This window comes from Calonectris borealis, chromosome 3 (assembly GCF_964195595.1).
Source record: "Calonectris borealis chromosome 3, bCalBor7.hap1.2, whole genome shotgun sequence".
In the NCBI taxonomy this organism is placed as follows: Eukaryota; Metazoa; Chordata; class Aves; order Procellariiformes; family Procellariidae; genus Calonectris; species Calonectris borealis.
This window is the reverse complement of record NC_134314.1, coordinates 14,215,204-14,241,284: the sequence shown is the minus strand read 5'-3', so window position 1 is coordinate 14,241,284 and position 26,081 is coordinate 14,215,204. Positions and strand designations below refer to the sequence as shown.

At 37.1% G+C, this 26,081-nt stretch overlaps 1 protein-coding gene across 1 annotated transcript in view; it reads right to left on the bottom strand.

Annotated features, from left to right (window-relative positions):
• NBAS (NBAS subunit of NRZ tethering complex) overlaps window positions 1-26,081 on the bottom strand; it is a 209,439-nt gene that overhangs the window by 92,513 nt on the left and 90,845 nt on the right. The window contains exons 36-40 of the mRNA XM_075145030.1: window positions 20,059-20,226; window positions 19,338-19,451; window positions 18,972-19,095; window positions 13,477-13,553; window positions 12,794-12,931 (exon numbers count right to left, since the gene is read on the bottom strand). Coding sequence (XP_075001131.1) covers window positions 12,794-12,931; window positions 13,477-13,553; window positions 18,972-19,095; window positions 19,338-19,451; window positions 20,059-20,226 — 621 coding nt within the window. The remainder of the gene's footprint in view (window positions 1-12,793; window positions 12,932-13,476; window positions 13,554-18,971; window positions 19,096-19,337; window positions 19,452-20,058; window positions 20,227-26,081) is intronic.

The window sequence follows — 26,081 nt, the reverse complement described above, 5'->3', positions numbered from 1 at the left end:
TTTGTTTTTAATGTAAATGATCTTCAGACTGTAATACAGAAATGTCTAGGAACACTGATGAGAAAAGCTGCTCAGATCATTGAGGATAATCTACTCGTAATCACCGCAAACACATAACCCATGTTGTGGACCTTTCTGGAATAAAGTTGCAAAATACTCCCACCACCTTTTGAACTGTAATCTTTTGGTAATGGTCAAAAGCTGCAGCCACAGTCAGCCACAGGAATCTGAATGGGAAGGCAAGAGGACACATCAGTTGTGCCCAGATCCTTGTAACACTAGATTTGTTCTAAACCATTTTAAATGATCGTAAGAAAGAGATCACGCTACAGAGGAAGACACATACACCAGGCAAAACCCCAGCGGTTAGCAAAACTAGGAGATGACAGCACATGAGCAAAGCAAGAGACACCAGGGAGCAGGGTGTAAAATTCCTGCTGCAGACACAGCTGCACTTTGATCACTATCCTGTCGCTAGTTGTTGCCTAACTCCAATGCTTCTGGGGAAAGCAAACTACACCTCTGGAAAGCACTTATATTTTGGGGGAAAGAGGAGAGCTCTCCCTAACCCTTGCAGCAACTGCCACAATCCCTGTAGCAAAAGATTCAATGTGCTATAAATTTAATGGAAGGGGAAGCGAGAAAAAAAGAAAAAAAGAATGAAGAGAAGCATGTATAGGCTACACTTTTCCTCATGCACCAAGGAGGAAAAAAGATTTACAGGAAAGAAATAGTTCACTCAGGAAGTAAAATCCTGAACATGCCTGTTCTCTCAAGATGTAAAATCCATCCCTCCATAGGACAGCTTTTCATTAATTAAATCAATGACATCTGTCCTCCACTGAATCTGTTGTCGTGCTGTGAGTCAAGAGTACATTAACTTAGACACAGCACCATATGAACTTGGGGTGGCCTACCTTTCAGATCACAGCTGTCTCACGTCTGATCTGCTCAAAGCAAAAGTTAAAGTGTATGGCTGAGATAGAAGACCAGAACATCTCAGAAATAAAACCTGTACTGTCACATCACTCAAGTGCAAGGATACCTCAACTTTCTTTGTCCCCCAATGCTGCAGCTATGTATATTGTTGGGTGACAACACTGATTTGTTCAGGATCAGCTTTCACAACCAATTTTTAAATGGATACAGGAAGCAGCAAATCCCATTACCCACCAGTGAAATGACACCAAGTCAACATATAAGGATACCTACTAGAATACCTTTTGTAAGTTACAAGATGCATCAGAATAAAGTTGCACAAACTAACAAAAAAATGAAGTAGAGATGAGCTGAGCAACAAATCTTCAATTATCAAGCCTATATGTCTTATACATTCAGACAATATTAAAACAATTTTCTATTTCAGATTTATAATCTTAAATGATCCATCAGAAGGTTTTGTAACATACTCTAATGTCTCAGGTATATTTAAGTATAATGATTTTAAAGCCTGTTCATACTCCTAAAAAATGCTTGTCACCACAGTACTGTACATGGGTGATGCAAACAAGCAATTTCATACTGTACTCAAAAATGTAGATCTGGATTTTGCAGATCCAGGAACGCAGCTGTGGACTCCAATTCCCTAGCTTCCTTTCTCACTTTCACCAAATTTCATCCAGATTTCTCTTTTTTCCAAGAACTGAAACTGGATGTTTTAAAACTTAATTCCAGATGAGTGGCTATATAAAACAAATGCTCCTGGATCACAGTTTAAAAGCCAGTACCATTAGGTCTCACTTAAAGTGGGTGAGTTTAAAACACACCCAAACTTATACATTATACAGATACAACATGTTACACAAAATGCAGATTACACAGGTGACTGAGGGCTTCACAGTCCTAGTCCGCTTAGGGATTTAAGGCTAGTACTAACTTAAAAGGGTTATTTGAATTTCTGGGAAAATTAGTGAAAATAAAACACGTACATTTGCAGTGAAATTAGAGTAAACTAATTCATGACAAAAAAACCCAGCCAAAACGAAAAGAGTTGGTGAATTACGAGAGGAACACGAAAACACAGGTGAACAGTTTGTAAATAAGCCCTAACAATTTCAATGAAATTGGAACAAATCAATTTTATTTCCAAAGTCCGGCTTTCTTGCACTATCAGGCAATAAGGACCTACGATAACAATTCAAACTGCAAACATATGATCATAAATGACATTTCATGCAAATAGAAATATGTTGGGAGTACAAAATCTACAAAAGGCTGGAAAATTATAATATTTCAAAACTGGAGTCTAAAAAAAACCAAACTATCTCTTTGTGTTGTTTTTTGTTTGTTTGTTTGTTTTTTGTTTTTAGATAGAAGGAATATTATATGTTTTGAATAAGCAATGCTGAAACGTAATGGTTGAAAACTGAAACACTAGGATAGGAAAGCAGCATACTCTGCTGCTGCTTCAAAATCACTATGTTGGGAAACTAACTGGATCTTATAAGGACAAAAGGTTGCCCAAGATGCTGGTATGATTAATGATTAAAGATGTGATGTAAGTGGAATCCCAGGAATACTTTCTGCCAACAAAGCCCCAGAACAGACTGAATAAGAAAGGATTGACAGTTAAGCTGTTAATTTTGAATTATGAATCAGATGTTGCTAGCACACAACCTTAAAATAATATTACCTGTTGTTTTTATTTCTGTTTCAGAAATTACATTAAAGATAGTATTAGAATTGGGCTATGCAGTGTACTGCACCTGTTATACAAAACCATGTTCTGCAGGATTTTTTAACTCTATCTACAGAGATACCACAAACACTGGCTAGAATTATCAGAATACTCCAAACTGGGAAGAAAACGCAGTTAACAAATTTGATTTCACCTATATATTTTGTTTTAATGTCAAACAGCCACCCATCACAAAATTAAATCATAAAGTTAACCAGGATACCTGCAGTATTTGTAGACTACTGAATGTTAGTATCTGCATATTTTAGAAATTGCCTTGAATTTGTACTGAAGATTTTTAAAGGTGAATTCCTAGAAGACAAAACTTGGTTACAAAAGTAACACATGATCTTTTAATAGCCAGCAGCAGAAGAAACAATGACAACAAAGTGACTTCAGGCCCAAACAAAACCACCAGGTGTAAGTTAAATCAACACAGTTTCCAATACAGAAGCCAGTACTGCTGCAGGAGAAAAAAAAATGCAAGAGGCTGCGGTTAAGTAATAAAACATAATAATTTGAAAAGTTGTCCAGGTAGTTGTTTCCACAGTTATGTTAAATGACTTGTGTCTGAAGAACTGAACAAATTGCTCTCGTGCTCTGTTTTAAATGCTTTTTTTGCTTTGTTTTTAATCAGCTCTTCCAGCAAGAGTGAGGAATAATTTGTCCCAAGAGAAAATATTTTGATAGTTTCTCTTGTACCTTGTGTTCTTTTACAGACTCTCTCTTATTAGGTAAGATATTGAAAAGTCAGATTTAGGTAGAAAAATCTCATCTCATCATTTCTCCTGAAAGCTGTTTTAGTGGAACTAACACATGATATATAAAAGGTTAAAATGTCAACTGAAAGGACACCTCTGAAAATAGAAAATTACTACATAATTTTGAGTAAAGTGCCTACTAAATTCATAGTACATAATTCATTTCCCATTTGCAGTCAGTAAATAATGTCACAGTTTAGGTAATTATCCTAACCTTCTGTTCATCTCCCTTTTCTCTAAAAAAAGATTGTGTTTTGTTTTTGAATAAAATATGTTAATGATTATTCTTTTAGAATGTGTCTTTAATCTTGATCTATATGGCAGCAGCTGTAGTCATATACAGACTTTGGGACAAGCATACATTTCTACTGTAAAACTTCAGTACAATATGTTTTAGTTTCCTAAGTAAAATACAGTATCCCTTTAATTTGTACAGTTACTTGACTAGATACATGCAAATATTTCCATATGTTATTAATTTAAAGCTTGACAACTAAATAGTCTATGAGCTACATGACAAAAAAAACCACCTAATTTTCTCTTCTCTGACAGTTACTAAAATGCCAGAAGTCAAATATTTTTTCATCCTAATCCTGGGGCACTGCTACCACTTCTGAGTAGAAGCCTGAGTTTCTCAGTGACCACCTTCTCCTATTGTGATACATATTTTCATGAAGAGCTGCTTAGCCTACATTTATTCAGGCCAATCTAGCATTTGTCCTCAACTCTCCAAGATGGAAAAAAGAAAAAACAAACAAACAAAAAAAAACCGCAACCAAAAAAACCCACCAAAAACTAGAGAGAAGGAGGAGCCAGCTATCTCACTTGATGGGAATTCAGCATTATCTGAAAAGTTACCTATATTGCCAACCCAGATGAATAAAGTTTTGCTAAAATATTTTGTGTTCTAAGATGAAATATGTTATAGAAAATTTCAATCAGGCTGCTTGCAAAATTAGTGATGTTCACTGACTGGAGAAAATAGTTACAGAAGCACAGAAAAGGAAAGTAAAAGAAAGATAAAGCCAATTGACTAGGGGAAGACTGCTTCAAAAAGCTGGCGGTCACCTTTATACTGTTTCCCAGAGAGGAACAAAACCCTCGGCAAGAAGGAAAGCATTAGTACTTATCCCAGCTACCTCCCTTGCATGAAAACCCACACATATGTCTCCAGAGGAACACTGGCAAGCTAGACCTCAAACCTCTGCTGAAATGAAAGGCTGGTTTGAAGATCCTTTTTTCTAAAGAGGTATTTCTGAACAGCTGGCTCAAGAACAACACTTGCTCTGCTTTCAGAAGTAGATTTAATAGAATACCTTATATAACCCTTGAGAAATAAAAAAAAGCAACACTGTAACCATGTCTTTTTCTTAAGCACAATTTATCTTGAAGAAAAAAAATGGGGGGAGTGGGAGGGGGAGGAACAAAAACAACTATTTAACAATAGCTGTTTTCTGAGTAACCTAAATATTATTTGGTCCCAACTAAGAAAAATGCTTTATAGTGTTGTGTGCTTAACAAAGAAGTATGAGTATCTGGCTTATCTACATCAAACACACCTGAACCAAAGGAACATAGTTGTCACAATCTGACTGCAGTGTCACTGATTGCTGGATTACTAATTCAGGGATCACACTGGAAGATGTTCAAAAATGTCCACAATGACTGCTAGTTCAGGAGAGCTTACTTGAGTTTCAAGCCTTTGAACACAGTAGCGTTAGTGATCTCTCAATTTTTGTAGCTTAGATATTCATTCATTTAAAAAAAAGGGAGTTTATTTATTGAGATATCACTGAAGAATAAGTAAATCAATGAGGAAAACCCAAAATGTGATAGGCCAAAGGGGAAACTAAAAGGGTTAAAAAAGTAACTGGAAAGTGTCTTATAAAGAACGGTAAAGTTGATAGCAAAAAGTTCTGAAAAGTCACTCAATATCAGGAAGCCAGCTAGAGAAGTGGTAGGATCACTTGGTGACAAGGTGTGAAAGGGACACTCATTGGTAAGTCCGTAGCAGAGGAAATCAATGAGATCGTTGTGTCAGCCCTCACTGCTGAAGATGTGGGGGAGAGAGCTCAGAAGAGCTAGATGAGTTAGAAGAAAACACCTGGAAAGCATCAGGGAAATTAGGGAAGTTATGTGCTTGCACACCACCATGACAAGACAGCTTTCACCCCTCAGTTCTCAAGGAACACAAACGTGAAATTACGATAAATGGCAGGCTAAGGTGCATGAACGGACGTTGTAAAAATCCACTGTACCAGAGTGCAAGTCCCATCTAAAAAATGGATCTCAAGGGGATCCTCACAGGGACCACAGACCAGCAAGTCTGATTTCCATCCCTGGTAAGATCATCCACAGCCTCTCCTTCATCCACTAGGCAGGTCACCTGGTCATAGAAGGAGATCAGGTTGGTCAAGTAGGACCTGCACTTCATGATCCCATGCTGGCTGGGCAGAAGCAGTCATAATGTGTGGGGCTGACTGACTCGCCCTAGGCAACCCCCCTGGATGGACCTTCATCTACATCCTCATTTGCCTGGTCCTCAAGTCCCAGAGCCCCGTATCTGTTGTGTAGGGGCAACTGGGAAAGTTGAGGGAGGCCGGGTGGGGATTCGCCTGGTGCCCCGAGCAGGGACCTGTGTCCATTCCCCGCCGTTGCCTGGGTCCCCTCCTTCTGCCTGGCAGCAAGAGGGCAGCGGATCCTCCGCTTCTTGTGGAGCCTCCATGTGCTGCCCTTGCCTCAGGGATGGTAGGGTGCGGCTCCACCGATCTATCTCCCTCTCACACTCCCTGATACTCCTTAACCTCTCCACTTCCTCCTTCAGCTCTGCCACCAGGCTGAGCAGATCATCCACCTGGTCACAGCGCACACAGGCGTTGTCCCTGCTGCCCTCCTGTACAAGGGACAGGCTCAGGCACTCCCTGCAGCCGGCGGCCTGGACAGATGTATGTTTGTGTGGGGGCCCAGTCTGGGTCGCCACGTTTCTTCTGGCGATGGCTTTGGCCGAGTGGATACCTTGGCCAGGTCCTCTTCTGGGAGGGCGATGACCACTCCAGAGCTAGCCTCTGGAGCCTGGAGGGGGGCTGCGCCCTGCCCGCTTGCCTTCCCCGCACGCCCTGCTGGCGCCAACCGCCGTGCCACGCCCTTCTGCCGCGCCACGCCCTCTTTGCTCGCACTCCCTGGGGGCTGCTCTTGTATCTGGGGGGGAAAGGGGGGGGGCGGCGTAGCAGACTCTATAACAAAGAGTAAGACCACTGAGCACATGCATTAACAGAGCTTGGTGAGAAAGAGTCAGCATGGACTTGTAAAGGGAAATCCACTTCGTTAGCTTGCTGGAGGGCTATGAGGGTGTCAATGAGCACATGGATAAAGAGAATCTTGTGGCAAAATATATACAGATCTTCAAAAATTCTTTGACAAGTTTCCCCACCAAAGTCCAGTCAGGAAACTTAAGTTGCCAAGGGGCTGGAAGAAAGGTGCTTTTATGAACTGAAACCTGGTGAAAGGATAGATGAGAGCTTAGTGATCACTTTTCAGATAGGGGAGAGCCAGCAGCAAGTCCTATAGGGGCACGTTTTGAGACCACTTTTATTCAGAATCTCTTATCAATGACCTGGAGAAGGGAAGAGCAATAAGTATCTAAGTTTTCTGATGATACTCCGCTCTTTGAATTATTCAAATATCATGCTACATATCAAGACTACAGTGTCTGGCCTACTTTAGTATTTTTAAAAAAAGAAAAAAAAGAAAAAAAAAAAACAAAGAAAACTTCTCCCAAGATCAGTTCTTAGTCTGCCAGTTAATGTCTCATTCATGGTGCCTTTCCCCACTGCCCTCCCTCTCCCTGGCTCTCCTCTCAGTCACAGACTTCACATACATGCAGGAAGGTCAAAGGAAGACAGAATAGCGCAGCATAGATTCAAGGAGTTATACTCTCATCTCTCCCATCAGATATGCACTGGACTTTGAAATAGAAGCATATACCAAATGAGATAGATTCCCCCCCCCCAAGTATTAATGAGTAATTGTATCTGAACATGTACAAGCAAACAGCCCGGTATATAAAAAGATAAGAAGTGCTAGGCATAAACAGCAGCATGAAAAGCAAGTGGAGCAACCTAAAGACCAGCAAAGAAACTTGAACTTGATGCAGAACATAGAAGAGAAAATTTGAACAGTGAAGCAAAGGGGAGAAATTACACTGGCAAAGGAAATTTGCTAATTTTCAGCATCACTAACCAAAAGGTAAGAAGGGCCAAAGAGGAGCCAAGAGGTTGAATCAGGATGTAAAATAGTGATAGAAGTAAAGACGATCATGTTTTAAGTCCACCATAAGCCAATAAGAAAGAGCATTACCATTTTACTGTCTACAGCAGACTTAGTGCTAGCCATTGAGTTTATGGATAAAAAGTTGAATGTCGAGACAGAATGAAACAAGACTGTCTGACAGTTTGTCAGTGTTGCAGTCAATGCTAATAGACTCCAGTAAAACATCATGTACACAAATCCAATCTGAGATTAAAAAAATATATATATTATTTCTAGTGAGTTAAGTTCATAATTTAGGAATGTGACAAGATATTATCATTATTAAACACAAAACAACATGCAACCATTTAATGAGCATTTGATTTCCAGTGAGAGATTACCTCATATGTATAGACTTAACTTCTAGCTGCACTACAGTGCCATGTAATAAGGTTAAAGCCATTAGACCTCATACAACATGGGTAATACATCAGGTTGCCCATAAGATCTGCCTCTCTGCCTCCTCCTGTATACAGCCTTCTTATACAGCATTTACTTCCAGTTCAAATGAAGTCTTTATTTCCAACAGCCTACATTCAGAATATTACCTAAAGCTGTAGCATAAGGACCATGGCTGAGAGTTCTGCTTCTCTGGCTTAATATAACTGTATTTATAATTAAGGTCAACCTTATAGAAATAAGCAATAGACTGCCTTGGGAGCCAGGTCAAGCCTGCAGAATGAACTCCCATAAGATCAACGCAAACTTCTACATATTCAGTCCCAAGTTCAAAACACTCTTCTTTTGTCCTTGCTTTCATTAATGCAAAAAAAGGTAAACACACATCAGTATGTAACAATTTAAAAACTGTTCCACATGTTGGTTTTCCCCTATGGGAAAGGAGATGAGAAAGAATAAGAGATACATGACATATTTGTCACAGCCACTTAATGCACTTAAAGCCTACAGATGCCATTGCGATGAGGGCAGTACGGAGTGTCTAAATACGGTCCTGCAAAGGAAGATGTGAATAGACAGAAACAATGGTCTAACAATGACAGGAATAAAGAGAAACAGCACAGGAACTAAAATACACAACGGTTGTGATACAGAGAGAGAAAACAAAAACAAAACCAGAAAAAAACCCTACCTTGTAGACAGTGAATTTATGTGAGGTGAAAGCAGACCTAATTCTCCCTCTTACAGAGAGATTGATAGAGGCTTCCCTAAGCAGCAAGCAACAGAAAAGGGAAGCAGGTTAAGTGCACAGAGCATAAGTTCACTGTATAAATGCACCCTTTCACATAGTGACTCAAAAGCCAGTTGTATCAGGCTAGTTAAGTCTGTGGAACTGAACTCCCAGCTTCTTCATCTATTCTATGCTGCATCAAAAGCATCACTAAGAAGAATCTCTGAGGTTACCTTTTCAACATATTGCCAGCTGCAATGCACAAAAGGACAGGAATCAATTTCATTTTCTTGAATGAAAGTAACAGGTAAGGAATAAACCTAAGAATTTTCTGCTGACAGCAACTTTCCTGATCTGCTATTAATTGCAAAATTCCCATTCCCCTCTACAACTCAACTTAGTAGTATTTGTCAGAACTGTTGCTTGATGCTCCAATAAAAAGCTTGCTCCCCAGCTAAAGCCAGTCAAATACTCCTCTCCAAAACCACAGAAACACCTCAGCATTAGATTATTAGCATGAGGACAGGAACATAACATATTCATTAACCTTAGGGTAATTAAACTTTTTCACTCCTTTCTAGAGTAAACAAACCCCCAGATATATTTATTCCGGTCACTTATCAGACCACCAGGATAGGACAAATGAGGAGATAAGCTGTTAACAGCAAAAATTATCCAGCAAATTTCTTGCTCAGCTGTATGGCTTTTCTTCGCATTCATCAAGACTGGGAAGTAATGAGTAGTGAATCAGAGTGGCAGTGGGGAGACAGCCTTGATGCCGTGCAAGCAGGGTTCAGCAACAGCCAAAACACTGATGTGTTATCAACACTTCTAGCCACAAATGCAAAGCACAGCACCATAGGGGCTGCTATGAAGAAAGTTAACCCCATCCCTGTCAGGCCTAGCACAGACCTAAACCAAAAATAAATATAGCTTCTTCAAGGATAACGAAGTCTCCTCACACCAATGCTTTCCACAGCCAGTCCATTTCTGGAAATTTTATTCTCTTCTGTCTGGCATTATTCTTACAGACCTTTATCTGTGGTTTTATTTCATTTTAGAGCTCCTTTAATGTCTTCCTCAGGATAAGAAACTAATATAGCTCAGATGCCCTAAACTACAACTATTATGTTTATATTATTGTAACAACTAACATTCAAAACTGTCTTGGGTACAAAACTAAAGCAGTACTTTACACCAAAATCCCTTTGTTTCTCCTTAAAGCAAAGTAATAACTTCATCAGAAATAGAAATTATCAAACTGATTTCCTTTTGGACATCAACAGTACAAAAAAAGTTAATGAGAATTTCTGGCAATTTATGATTCTGTTTTGATGTGCAGATATTAGCTGTCATGTCACAGTAAAAAAAAAAAAAAAAATCAAGCCTTCATCCAACAGACCCATCATTCCTTCAAAACGTCTTTCTTGACTGACTAGCAAGTCCTAGAAGTCTGTCTTAGCCCGTGGAAGAGCAACTCTCCCTCCCTACTCCCCATTATCCCTATAACATATCTGTCATTTTCATTCTGAGAATGTTTCTCCCATTACGCCAGAAGTACTCATGTACTGTTTTAAAAGATTTATACAATGGTATTTTGAAGTAGACATAGGAAGTGTAGACCCCTCCACGTTTATACACAGATTCTTATAAATTCAGCTGGAGTTTTCAGACAGGATACTTGATTCAATGGACTAGAGAAATCACACCTACTGTGACTCAGATGCTGTTAAACAGAAATATATGCTCTATGATCTTGAGGATCCATCTTCTAAGCATGTGGCTGAAGTGCCAGATTTAGATCTTTACTGAATATGTAAAGATTTAGAACAGAGGGAAAAAAGGATTGGTTTTCACCCACAAAAAAGCACTCAGTTATCTTTTAAGAATAATGCATAGCTTTGAATTATACAGTTAGAGGACCTAGGGACGCATTTCTGTTTTGAGAAACAGTCAGAAGATAAAGGTGATGCAAGACACCAGGGGCATGAACTGGAAGACAATCTACTGTGGAATGTCATCTACAACTGAGTTTATCATCTTCATAAAAGTTTGTACCATAGAAGTTTAAGATCAATTTTTTTTCCCCCCTACAGAGCTCTTAGGGAACACAAATAAAAACCATGGATAGATCTATTCCCATGGATAGCAACTGGTATGGCATTGAGGAAAGCAACTTGAAAGTGGAGCCGTTCTTTATTACCAGCATCTAAGATGTACATTTAAACAAATGGTTGTTTTGCAGTGAAAACTGAGCATTTAAGTCTGGGTGGTTTTTTTTTGGGGGGGAAGGAAAAAAAAAAGTACTTATTTTGCTCAAAAGCATCTGTTTCTATTTCTCCTTTTCTGCTTCAGTGACACTCCCTCACTGGATACTCTTGGAATTAATTACAACGAATGTATTCTCCTGTGTTGTTTTCTTACTGAACATTCGGGACTCTTTTTTTTTTTTTTCCTTTTTCTTGGTGTGCTTTTCACTTAGGATCTTCTCATACAGTTGTTTTCACAAGCTTCTGTTTAAGAGTAGTACTTAAACATAGCACATATTCTTTTTAGCAGACAACTTAGAATCCACTGCTTATCACAGTCACATACAGTATTTTACCAAGATGAAACAAAAAGATTTAGCCAAAGATCGTATCAGTAAGAGATAAAACTACATGGTGCTATTGATAAGATTTTGCTTATTAAATAGCAAGTAGAGTAGAAATAGTTCAATCTTTAACATCTCTGTCCTCATTCTTATGACTTACTCTTTCAAAAGGCTTCATAGCTCTTTCTATAAAATAAGACTGTCTAAAAAAGCTAAACTATTAAAAGAAAAAAAAAAATCTTCTTTTCATCAAAGATATCTTTCAGCAGGTGGACCTAGGCGCAAGGAAAACTATTTAACAAACTTGAATGAATTCCTCACAACCAACATATTTTGCAAGCCCCACAAATTTCAGTTCTGGGCTAAGTTTTCCTTTAGTTTCAAAACAGAAGATAGCACAATGCAAATCTCAGCAGGAACATGAAAGGCTGCCTAATTGCAGAACTGGGCAAATACCAAAACAGGCTTTCCTCTGTAAATCAGGAGTCAATCTGAACATGGGGAAAAAAAAAAATCTCCTTTCATGCCACAGTGGTGATTAGTGGTCTCTCTTTTCAGAAAACTTGTGACCAGAAGTGTTGTTTTAGCTGTAATGCAGAACTAGGCTGAAAACCAAACAGTCCAGACAGCTTCTGTACAGGAAGAAAGAACTGGTGTAAATTCAGAAAGGCTCTCTTAGAGTGGCAAAGAAGAGTTTTTACTCAGGTATCTTAGTATGAATGGCAACTGATCCCTTACTAAACTTTGGTATGTCACCTCTTTGATTTAGTTCGGAGTTTACCATGTAACTGCTTTAATCACAGGTGATAAACAAGAAGCAAAGCTGTGCCATTTCAAAACGAGATGCTTGTCAAAGGAAGTAAAAAAAATTCATCAATGAATGAGGATGAATTTTCAAAACACAACACATCTAAACTAAAATACAAAACAACATACCTCAAGGAAGGCTATGGAAACTTTTTGTATAGCACCGTTCTTGTTTAAATGGACACTTGACTCTTCCTAGGAAGTACTATATAGTATCAGTATTGCAAGATGATAGCATAGGCTATGCTCATTATCGCTCAGTGTTCATAAGCTACTTTAAAGACTGATAGTGCTATTACCTATAAATGACACTTGATACTGTGCTTCAAAAACTCTTCCACAAATTGTGAAGTACTTGTCTGTTTACAGCACTGCAGAAAAATAATTATATGTAACTTAACAGGCTGCTCACAGTATACGTCAGATCAGGTCCTTAACAGGCTTAACTCATGTACTGGCTTTTTAGAATAGCTTTAATGATGCACATCAATGAATACGGTTTTAAAAAGAGTACTAACCCTGTAGAGAGGGTGGCATTTGTCCTTGAAACATGGTGCCAAACGAGCATAGATCTGCAGGCTATAGTAATAACTTGCCAGCTGGAGAGATAACGCAGAATGTAATTGCTTTTCAAAGCATTTGTTGGCATCTATCACCTAGGAGAAAGAGAGCATTAATTTATATGAAAGAATTAGCAAGCATACAACATTAAGTGCACAAACTTTCTAAAAAGCTACTTGCTGTGATTTAGAAATAACTCTGGCTATGTTTTCCTGGCACAGAAGTAAATCAGCAACCTCCACACACACACAAAGATAATTCTACATCATGATGTTTTTCCCCCCTTGCACAAACCCCTAACCAAAATGATTTTCCAACTACAGTTTTGCTGCTTCTATACCACAAAAGTTATTTCCCATATTTCTGTGCTACATTAGAACTGTCAGTCAGGTGGCCCAACTACTATTTTAAGTAAGAAAATCTGTCTTTTCACCAGTGCTATGCTCATAAGCCAGTTCAACGGCATTTGTTCAGAGTTTCCTTTAAATGCACCAGCCCAATCTATAAAAATGTGTATTTAAATGAATTCAAAGACTTAGATTTTAAACTCTAAGGAAATTACATTTTCGTATGAAATTTTGAAATGCTATGAATAGTCTTTCCTGGCAAAAACATACAAACAAAATCACTATCAACATACCTGCGGTAGTGCAAGTAGATAGGCAAGAGACAAGGCCATATCGTTTGGTAAAGCATCACTTGCCAGTTGTAGCAGAACTGCAACATATAGGGAGCGGAAATAAAGCTTTGATTACTGACCCATCTAGCCTTGACAGTTAACAAATGAAATGTTTTCAGTGTAACCGTATTTTATTAGACACTAGCTTGAAGCACTCTATACATACTTAATTAAACACTTATCAGTGCAATCCAGAAACAGATAATATGTAATTAAACTGCAGCACAGCTTTCCCTTGACTTCCAGGCAAAGCGTTTGATGCATTAACCAAACAAGAATGAGACTATGCAGTAACAGATGCTAAACAAAGCCACCAAAATATCACCTGTACTGATTTACGACAAGTAAATCTTTTGCTTGTGAAATCAAGGCAGCAATGTAATGTTGTAAGCGTTTGAAGACACCAACCAGAGGAACAGTACAAAATGTCTTCTCTTCAAGCCTGAGCTCTAATTCACTTATCACTGAACACAACAAACCATATTAAAAACTTCTGTCTTAATAAAAAAAAAAAAAAGTAAGTAAAAAAAGAAAGCTGCAAGTGTCATATGAATTTTAAACAAGATCAGTGAAACACCAAAACCAGGTCCTGCCACATATTGCAAAAAGAAATATCAGCACAACAACATAGTCAAAATTAATGCATTGAAGAATAATTATTCTGATTATAAAGAGATATGCTTCTGGTAAAACTGACACAAAAATTACCTGCTTTTCCTACATTATAGATACCAAACTTTTTTTTTTTGTTTAAAAAACCCACTATATTTTACATTACGCAAAAAGGAGAACTAATACACACATAATATGAGCACCCAAGGTTTGCTAATTAGTAACAGGATCTCTCCTTCATGCAGTTATCTCCTTCTGGACTAAAGCAAAGCATCACTCCAGTTGCTACAGAAGTTCCAACAAACAATTACAGAATAATGATTCTTGTGATACACTTAATATTCAGTTTTGGGCGTGGAGAATATAAATGATTAATTCCAGGGAAAACTTCAAAAATCTTATGAAACCTGGACCAGAAATTCCATAAGGAATTGCCAGTACACCAGGAAAATAACATTATGGTTTCCTTTTTTTCTAGATGATATTTGTTATTATCATTATTATTATTATTCCAATCAGTAGAAGCCATGTTCCAGCAACTGAGCTCTTTGTTTATTTTAAGGAAGTCTCAAACACCTATATTCCCACATTACACAAACTACTCTTGAAGGCACACTGGCAAGAAATTTGATCACTTTATACACACAAACCCCCCACGCAGACCAGCCAGTTCCTGAGCTGCAGCCCCTGGCCAACTCCCCCCAGTTTATATACTGAGCAGATGCCACGTGGTATGGAATATCCCTTTGGCCAGTTTGGGTCAGCTGTGCTGGCTGTGTCCCCTCCCAGCTTCTTGTGCATCTCCAGTCTTCTCAGTCAGTAAAGCATGAAAAGCTGTAAAGTCCTTGACTTAGTGTAAGCACTACTCAGCAACAACTAAAACATCAGTGTGTTATCAACATTCTTCTCATACTAAATCCAAAACACAGCACTATACCAGCTTTTAGGAAGAAAATTAACTCTATCCCAGCTGAAACCAAGACATTCTGCTACATTCAAAATAACCTGTATGCGGTCCAAGCAAAGATAATAGAACTCTAGAAATATCTAATATTAAAATCTTGCTGAATTAGTTCGCAAAATTGCTATTTCCTACTCTGAGCACAAGCGAAGTTACTTTATATATTTTTACAATCACCTCTAGTTAACAGAAAAAACTGGGAGGAGGGAAAGAAGAATTTGGGCTGTGCCCTCTTCTCCCTTTCTCTGGAAAATTAATGATTGCAAAGCCTCAGGAATACATAATAAATTGTGGGTTCTCTTCCAACTTAATATCCCCAACATGATAACTGCCACACTAGCAAAAATCTATCTTCACCCTTCAGATAGCAATCATGACAAAGAACCTAGCACCAATACAAGGACAGAAAACAGTATGATTTTATTCATACTCTTGCATGAAGCTCAACACAAAGGCATCCCAGTTGCTAAAATGTACTTAAAACAGACCTGCCTCCATTGTCATCCCTTCTGAAAAAAAACATCCCCTGTACTGATTCAATAAATTTTCTGTGTGCTTGTGTGCAGATGTGTTCATATATCCATATATAGATGCCTACTTTACATATACACAAACACATGTGAATACACAAAGACTAATTTCATCCAGTCTTGCATCTCCCAGTGAAGCCCTACGGGAATTCTCTGATGTCTAACAGGGCTGACTTCAAATCACAGGCTATGGACATTAGCAAGATGCCATTCTGTCCTCTCATACATCTTCACAAAATTTACAGGAACTTAGTATCATTTCAGACCACTGCCAAATTTGAAATTTGCCAAAGGGATTAAACATTACAGGGTTGGCAAACCAGGGAGGACAGGCAGTGACAAGCAAAGAGCCAATGCCGCTGTCCTGCAAGCACTATTTCCTTAGGAAAACAGAAAAAAAATTTGATTTTATGAATAATTTTTATTTCCTGTGCAGGTCTTGTCTTTATGTCTTTACGCCACAAGCCTGTTTGAAAGGCAAAGTAGGGAAGAAAATAGTTTATTTGTGAAAACTGGAATTTATCAATATTTAGGAAGTTTCAACTCTTTTTCCATGTTTTTTTTCTCTGCAAGAGCTGCTTCAATCCTTCAATTGTTCATTTATCATGTGATAAAATCTCACTAAACTTAAAAGTATATATTGCAATTAAACAGCCATATCTGCAAGCAATTACAAAATCATGGAAAACATTAAGGTATTCTTTGTTCTAAAACTCCTGAGGATTAATAGGTATGACAACTTTCCTGGGTTTATGTCGAGTTTAGTACCATATCTGCTTACAACGAAATGCAGTCGTAAATTGTAATAACTTCCCATTCAGATCTCATCTTCAACCTCCCCATCAAATCCCTAAGGGCTATGGAGAAAGACAACTACAATTAAACAGAGATGCACGACTCTGCCTTGGTCACGTTAAGTCTGTGTGCGCTATAATGGCACAACTGAGGAAAGACTGTTTTACTGGACCCAAAGTGATGGGTGTTACCACTTCACTCAAAAATGCTCAGTCTACCACCTACATCTAGATAGAAAGGACACGAAAAGTCAAAGTCCAAGGCTTGTGACCCTACCAAATGCACAAAAGAAGCAGCAAAGATTATATTGAGTGTTATCATGCACGCTGCCTCTGGGGAAAGTGTTTAGTCATCCCTTCACGCCTGGAGCATGACACTGCTATAGTAATGGAAACAGAGTTCGAAGCATACTTCAACTTCTCCTAAGACAATGTGCTAAGTACAACTAGGGTTTCTTTGCTAAACTGCATCTTCTTCCATGTTTGTCGATTCTTCTAACGGAGCTGAAACCTGCTGCTATAGGTCTCCTAGAAGACAACTAGAAGGAAACAAATAGAATTCAAACTTGTCAGCAAAATCAAATGAAATCTGCTATGTTTGTTAGTTACTAGTATAGTAGCTAATAACTCATATTAGCATTCAAGTTTCATATGGTGAAATCCTCCCTAAATCTTAAGAGTAAGCCTGAAAATATGGGAAAAACCACAGAATAATAAATGGGGTTCATATCTGTGTGATTTTTTTATTTTAAATTTTGGTGGTGTGCTATTAATAAGCACATTTTCAAGCTCCACAATTCTGAAAGTGTTAACTGATCATGAGGACTTTTGTGGGAATTGATAAAGCAAAGCATTAAGAAGGGGGAAGAGGTGGAATCCAACACTGTTTATCCAGGACTAAATGCATTACAATCAGCAAATTACCAATCCATTCATTTACAGAAAACTACGTTACACTTATGTGTAATAACACTTTCTATTGACTACCAAAAGGTGTCATACAGCAAGACTGCTGAGTACAGAATAAATATAACTCAGTTTTCCAGAGGAAAACATAGAACTCTCAGTTCCATAGCACAGTTGGAGAGACTAGTAAGTGAAATTCAGATTGACAATAGAATAAGAGTGGTGGAAGAGAACAGAAGTATTAAAATGGTAAAAACAGTAGTCTGCACACTTAAGAGAAGGAAGATAGAGGCTCAAAAACTAAAGCTGGAATCTAAAATTGCTTTTCTTCTTCAAGCAAAAGTCCCCAAAACTGAAATTTCCATCTGAAAGGCAGCCACTGAATTGTAAACAACCAGTTCCAATTACTCAAGTTGGAGCAGGAAGTATTACCAAAGATCTGCCAACCAACATCATTTGCCCTAAGAAAGCAATGAATACTTTTTAATCCTTGCCTCCCCAGACACAGGCATCAGAGCTAGAAATCTATGGGCTTTCAGCATGCAAGAAAAGAAATCATAAGTAGTGATTTAAAACTATTTTTGCATTAAGAGAGCATGAAAGGAACACAATGTGAATACATCCCCATTTATACAAGCTGTTGCTGACCTCTTCTAATTCACAATGTTTTTATATTACAACTGCACAGGTTATCTGCAGAAATATCACATCTCAGACTACTGAATCATATACTTGTAAGACAAATATGCTGGTTTTCACTAAACAGTTGAAATAAAACTGTGTGGCTTATGAAGAAAGTCTCATTTGAAACTTTTCTCATATTGCAAGTGATTTAGTATACTTATTTTTCATGGCAGAACTTACCACTGAGTAAAATATAATACAGATATCTTCCTTCAAAAGACACTAACAACATGTAAATATTTAAACAGTTCATTTCTTAAACCAGCAGGAGACAGCCAAAAGGAAAGACAAACAATCATAGATGGTTTGGTGTAGTTTGTTTGTTTGTTGTTTGTTTGTTTGTTTTTTTTTTTTAAAAAAAAAGAAGTGCAACTTTCAGTTAACAAATTAAGTATAACCTATAAAATGTAGAAATTTCAGAAGAATACAAAAAGTTCTAATAATTCCAGAAGCTGCAGTTAAGCATTAATTAGCAAATAAAATACTGTAATGGCCCTGCAATACTGAAAGCTGTACATACAATGGCACAGAATGTGAACAAGTGAATAGACAGGCATACATACAAATACCATTTACACTGCAATTTTGCAATTTTTTGCAAATCTCCATTTAAATATCTGTACATGGTAGTATTCAGGAAACCTTCAACAATTCCGCCCCCCCCCCCAATGTTCACATCTTTGTCAGCCCCCAAATATCAGTTTTTGCTTATTTAAAGCCAACTTTCAGATTTCTAGTCTTTATAGAGCAACTCCTTTCAAAAACACCACTTCTCTTGAAAACTCTGCAGCTATTTCTATCAAGACTACTTACCAGTGTAAGATGTTGAACCGGATCACAATTTATAAAAAATACCTGGACAATACTTCAAATTATTGTGTGCAATTCTCTGTATTTAAACCCATCCATAGATTCTCCTATATTTACTATATATCATAAATACAGGAGTGAATATACACATACCCATACCTTCTGTAGTTGGAAGTAGGTCTTTTCCTTCGCTCTTTGTTTCTGTCAGTTTCTCTGTTCTCAGCAATACTTCTGCAAAGCTTTCCAAAGAATTGCTCTGGTATGTGCCATAGCTGATTTCAGACTAGAAGTAAAATAAGATAACTGACACATGCGCACTACACCCTGCAGTTATATTTAGCTCACTTGCATCAGATGTAATTATCTACCTTGGTTCCTGCATTTGCTTTCCTTTCTGTTTAATTCTGGATTTTTTCCCTACTATTGCACAAAATTTCACACAAATAATCCAAAATCCATATTATTACTTAATTATAAGATCGCAACAAAAAACTAACACTTCAGAATTCTGTAACAGAAACTTACTTCTGCAACATATGGATCAGCAATTAGAGACTCATAAAACGGATGACAGCCTTGTTTTTCCACAGTGGCATTTTCTCCAGGCCCACTTTTTAATACATCTCCAAATTCTTGGCCCTGGGAAAAATAAGTATAGTTGAGTCTAGTCATAAAAAAAGCTCATTAAAAAGTCTGTAACTGCTGTTCAGAAGGGAAGCAACTGTAAAGGAAAATATCGTTGAATTCAGTGGGGAGAAAGACAGCAGTCATTTTATATAAACCAATGCTGAATGAGGTCCAGTATTCTTAAAAAAAAGAAGAAGAATGATGCTCAAAAGTAGTATCAGAGAAACTAGTATCATAAAAATTATAGAAAATCCACTGAAGTAGAGAAGGTAGAAAAGAGAAACTGAAAAGGAACAGCTTTGAATATAAAATGACAGTATTTAAAGAGGGGACTTCACTGTGCTTTCTTCCCCAAAGTTCTGAAGTTTTGCAAAATTTCAACTATGCTTTCTCACACTATGCTAAAAAAGCAGGAGAAAACAGATTAGAAAACAAGAAAAGGAAACAGCTTTAGACCCCTCCTTTCATTGGGATGTGCTTACAAACAATCCCTTGATGTCTCTAATTCATTTATCGATTTGAGGTCTTCAGTTATCAGATACCTATAAAGGAGCCCAGCTTTTATACTAATGGATCAGTGAATGTGTAAACATCTGCAGACACATCAGCAATCCCTTACATGTAATGGTCGAAGATAAGTTAATGATCTCTTCCACCACTGTCCATCACTGACAGCATGCAGCATGGCTTTTGTAGTCATAGTTGTGTTAGACAACACCTTCATGGTTTTTGATGTCGTCCAGTACAACAAATCAGCAGAATGGCTAGAGGAGATGTTGGTTTCATCCTGTGAGCATATTCAACACACAACAGCAAGTGTTAGACTCATGCTTTAATTAGGCTAATGAATTAAAGCCAAATGCATTAGAGATCAGGCACACTATGTTAATAACATACTTTACATGATCATTAATTTAAGTAACAGCTGTCATAAAAAACAAAAAAAAGACAAGTTAAAAGTGATTCAGAAGTGTCAATCTGAAGTGAGTAGCGTGATCAATAGAACATTTTGCCCCTTATTCAACTATAACCTGTTGTTTCCACAGACACCATCTGTTTTTAATTCCAAAGTTTATAATGGTAATGTTTTACATAATTGTTGATTGCTTCTGTTAAAATAATGATCTCTCTACAAATGAGGAGATTGAGCATGCTAAAAATAATCTTCAATAATTCAAGAAAGTTGATAGTAAAGACAATCTTGTATTTGTACAGAGGTAGCATTAAGTTGAATTCTCAGTAGGGGAAATGGTGAAGAGATGTAAACATTCATCTCCACACCAAGTGAAAAACTATCATCAAGATATGAAATTCTGCAGTCGGCACTTAGAAGGTACCGAATACAGCAAACCTAAGAGACTGCAAAAAAGAAGAGAGACCCCAGCCTATTCTCAATCCCAAACTGCTTCTGCAATACATGCACATATACGTCTACACGTTATCCTGCAAAACATCTTCACTCAGTCTCAGTAAACTCATGTCTAAGTCAATTCTTAAAAGTAGAAGACATGTTCCACAAATGGAGCTTTCTGTACCAGCTCTTCCTCATGTAAAGCATTTAAATAATACCCAGAACATACTTGTTGGTTGATCTGTGCTATTCCAGTCCTGAAAGGGTTGTGTTAATTGCACGCTTTACAAAGCTTACACATTAGACATAAATATGTAATTAGCATGCCAATGTAAACACACTGTCTTCAGCAATAGAAAATATAAATATTTTCCTCCATAGAGCAAACTTCAACAGCTTTATATCCAATGTTTCTCCCTAACAATTCTATTATTCATTTCCCCATACACTGAAGTGTATTGAAATAGAAAAATTCTACCTGTATAACTGAATGTGAGGTATTAGTTTACAACTTACTAACTCATGACAAAATTTCAGACATCAGAGCAAAATGATGCCAAGTTATTCTCAAGTGAATTATGTCCCACCGTAACTTCAGTGACAAAACATGTTAGCTTCAATAAGGCAGAATTTCACTGTAGACGAACTTAGTTTTAGTATACCTTTTACTGCAGTATGCAGTAAATCACTGCCTCAAGCTGATCACTGAAGTAGCAGGTCCATCTTAAGTCCTTCTATTAAGGCTTCGGCATTTTTTTTTTATCTTTTCTAAAATTATATTTTGCGTTTCACAGATGCACGACTAATGAACTGACTGGCTAAACTGGAAATTTCAGCTCTTACTTCACCAAATGAAGAAAGAGCATGCCAAGTACAACACGCCAGAATTTTTACTCCTGTGAAAAGTAAAAAGCAGCAGAAAATCCTAGGTCTGGTGGCTTGATGGGGTGTGGGAGAATTTCTTGTTTGTGTGTTTTTTAAATAAACCACTCTTGGTACTTAGTACAAAAGCTTTTTGTAATTTATTTTAAATATTATATACAGAATACTAATTTCTCTCTCTGCCTCCATTTTCAAGCAGATGCTGCAGGACCCCTAACAGATTCTTCATGGGGTAAAAATAAACCAAAACCAAAACAAAACAGAACCAGGGGAAAAAAAAAATCCCCGTCCCAAGTTCTCAACTGCATTTGAGCAAAACACATTTTTTAAAATAAACCTCCTTCAGTAGTGTGAAAACTAAGGGGCTAACTTGTATGCTGGTATGTATGCTTCTATAGCTCTACCGTTATCAGATAAACTCTGTTGATTTTTTCTAAAAAGAATTTCAACTCTTACAAGTAATTACAGTCTTTTCTGCCCAAATAAGAATTCTGTTTTCTGAAAAGCCATTCCTCTATGTTCCTGGAACAGCAACACTTTGAGGCTGTAACTTTTTGCTATCCTGAATCAATCTCTCATAAAATAAATTATTTCTTAAAGATTGCTGAAGGTCTCATTTCAAGACGACAACTTTAATTGTATGCTTTAATTGTATCTTCAGAAACAAGTTAGTTTGGAGGTTTTGAGGGAAATTATTTTCTTATATTATTTCTTCCTGATATCCTTTATAAAAGTAACCATTTCTGATTAAAAACAAAATAATAACCACTTATTAATTCTAAATTAGCAGCTTAAAAATTTGTATGAATCTGAATTGATGTAAAAAAGCCAACAAATCCTAAATTATCAAGATACTCCAAAATAACAGCTAAAATACTTACATATACACATATGCTCATACATACACATATATGTAATTCCAAACGGCCTAATGCAAAGACAAATAACAAAGCCAACTATTTTTTAAATAAGGCACAGAAGAGAGAGTAATAAATTAGAACACCTGCAACATGGAATTTTTTTTGTTTTTGTTGTTTTTTAATGACAATTAGTCAAGGTGCAAGGATCAAAAAATGCAAAAACCATACAGTTTATACACTCTACGCATTAAGAGTCATTACGCATTAAGATTATGGAGGAAACAAAGCGAGGTGGAACAGATTCTGTTCATAAGACAGAACATCAAGTATTAACTTTCTTTTTTCTTTTTCCCTTTTTGGTACTCCCATTGGAAAAAAGGAATTTAAAATAGTGTCTTTTACGTAACTATTCATGCTTATTCTACATTTATGTTTTGTGCCTTGGAGGATTTTGTTTTGGGTGTTTGGTTTTTTTTTTTTTTCCTTTTTGTAGCTGTTGTGATTTAACCCAGCAGGCAGCTAAACACCACACAGCCACTCGCTCACTCGTCCCTGGCAGTGCGATGCGGGGGAGAATCGGGAGGGGGGGAAAAAAAAAAATCGTGGACTGAGATAAAGACAGTTTAATAGAACAGAAAAAGAAATAATAAATAATAATAATAATAAAAAAATACATATACAAAGTGAGCGATGCACAATGCAATTCTCACCACATGCTGACCGATAACCAAGTAGCGATCGCTACTTCCTGGACCACACCTCTTATTTATATACTGAGCATGACGTCATATAGTATGGAATACCCCGTTGGCCAGCTGGGCCAGCTGTCCTGGCTATGCTCCCTCCCAGCCTCTGAAAAGTCCTTGACTAGCAGGGTACTTAGCAACAACTGAAAACATCAGTGTGTTATCAACATTCTTCTCATACTAAATCCAAAACACAGCACTAGGAAGAAATTTAACTCTATCCCAGCCGAAACCAGGACAGTAGCATATGTTACAGCTAATGAACCAGTCTAATTGAAAACTCCAGTCCTGCAAAGATAAACCAGACCATAGATGAGAGACTACAGAAAAGATTCAGCTCAAGATGACAACACTAAAATTCAGGTGTCATTGGATGTCTAAGCTCTTATTAGGGCTATAATGACCCTGGAACTGAAAAAGTAACCCAGCCTTAAACATACACAATGCATTTGATTCAGCTGCTTAAACATAGGCTTTGATGACTGTCTGAGATATATAGCAGTAATTAAGATACCTTCTTAACACTTGTAGATCTGACAGAAGATCTAGACTTTTTGGGTCAGTAGCTAAAGGACAGGAGGATAACTTAGGGCATCTCAAATTGTTGATATCTATGATTAAGTAACTGAATCAAGCACCTAATGGCTGATTAACTGCATTATTCTCTATGCACCATTGACTGAATCTCCACTGACCACAAAATGATTTTAAGTAGTGCACATAGAGAGTTCCACATTGAGGTTTTTTTCCTTCTCTGCACAAGAGTTCAGTGACACTGTAGATGAACATGATTCCTTCAGGAATTACAGTTATCTCTTCCTATAAGAAGAATTCTAGTTTAGTTATTACAGAATTAAAACCAGTACACTTACTAAACCACAAAACACAGCTTCAGTTAATCAGAAAATAAAAAAAAAAAAAAAAAATCACAACTATTTGAAACAGCAGCTGGAACATTATTTTTGCCCTAAGGTTCCAAAGACTCCAGATGGAAGAGTTCCCAGTGCATGCTACATAAATACAACATTCCCTAATCATTTCTAACCAGCAGTGATAAAAATGCATGCCATACCAATTTAATGTACACAAATGCTTTAAAAGATCCTGTCTTTTCCCAAATCTAGCGCTTGGGAAAAATGCAAAAGCAAAGAAGATGCTAATGCTCTGTTAATTGGAAATATTCTTTTCTTTAAGCAACGTTTAAGAAAATCATTCCTATAATTTGAAGATACTCTCCTCTAGAAATTATTTCTGCTCTCCTATCAAAGAGTTTGGTTTCAAGGAAACTTTAAACTGCAAATTTCTCTTGTGCTGATATGCCACTTTGCAGTAATTAAGTTTTCACATTCAGATATGTAAAAGATAATGATTTTATTTATAACAGACATAATGCATGTTTTAAGTATTACACAGATTTAACATAAAGTTAGAGCTCATTTACAAGGGAATTGATGGTTATTGTTTCTACTGTTTATACACAACACAGCATCTTGTGAAAAAGCATTATATTTTAATCTAATAATGTTAGTTATAATATTCTGAAATGCTTTTCATGAATCAAGACCTTAATTTTCTTACTGTGATATTTTATTTGAGAAGTGCAAGATGAGTTGTTGAGGCATTTGTAGCATACAACAAAGAGAAAAAAGGGTGGGGATTGGGGAAACTTAACATTTTGCTTAAAAATAATCTGCTATGTTCGAATCATTGTAGCTTCCAGAAGATAATTTCTCCAATGGATCCCATGAGTTCAATCAACAGTGACAAGTTGGCACTAAGGTAATGAAGTACATCCTTGTCCAAATGCATTAGTTCCTACAGAATAATTACGTGCATCTTTATCATAGCAATCAGGAATTTCCTTCAGAGTAGGACCACCGAAACTTGGGAGAAAAGTTATACTGAAGTCAATACGACAGCAATGTTAAATAACACATTTCTAAGCCATCTGTGAAGATATGTAGCCAGCTGCTATCAAGATTTCTGCAAGTTTCATGGGAAAAAAAGTTTCAGAGGAAAAACTTAAAACAACAAAAATGAAATGAGTTTAGACATTTCTAGAGAGGAGTTCATCAAGAGAAGAATGATTGACAATTATGACCAGCTGGTGATGTAATAAAAAAAAATGGTAGTGACAACTAATGATTCAATATTAGATAAAGGCAAGAAGAGGTAGAAAAAGGTCACTAAAGCTTTGAAAGGGAAAATTGATACACTTACAGACAGGTATTTTTAATGCAACAGAGAAAGGGATGCCCAAACACATGTATGCTAAAAGAAGCTTAGTCAAGTCAAGATAAGGAAAATTACATTTAGAGCACCAATTTGAAAAGGCATCAGTGAGAAAGAAGAACATTTGTCAACTCCTTGAGAAAAGGGTGCTATAAGTTAATCAGAACGTAAGTGAAAAAGAAAAGAGTAAAAAGAAAGGGGGGGAAAAAAAATTCTTATAGTTTGTTTTTTCTTTGAAGAAACTGAAATTCTGTGCAAGATGATGAAGGTGAAGCATGAGGAATTAGCTGAAGTGGAACTATGGGAATTGCAGTTATAGGATTCAGTTAAGTCAGAGAAACTGAGTTATTGAATATATTGCTTTTCTAACATTTCACATGTCTGTAACAAAGGAAGGGTTATACAGTGACTAAATTCTTGGCTATGTTTCCTCCTGTGTCATTGCAAGAAATGAAAGAAGCTATAAATCCCTATTAAGTCAACCGGGAGAGAACAAAAAAATTAGCAAATATAAAGAATTCATTTCATAGTATAACAGTCTGAAATACGACACGCCGAGAAGCTGTATTAA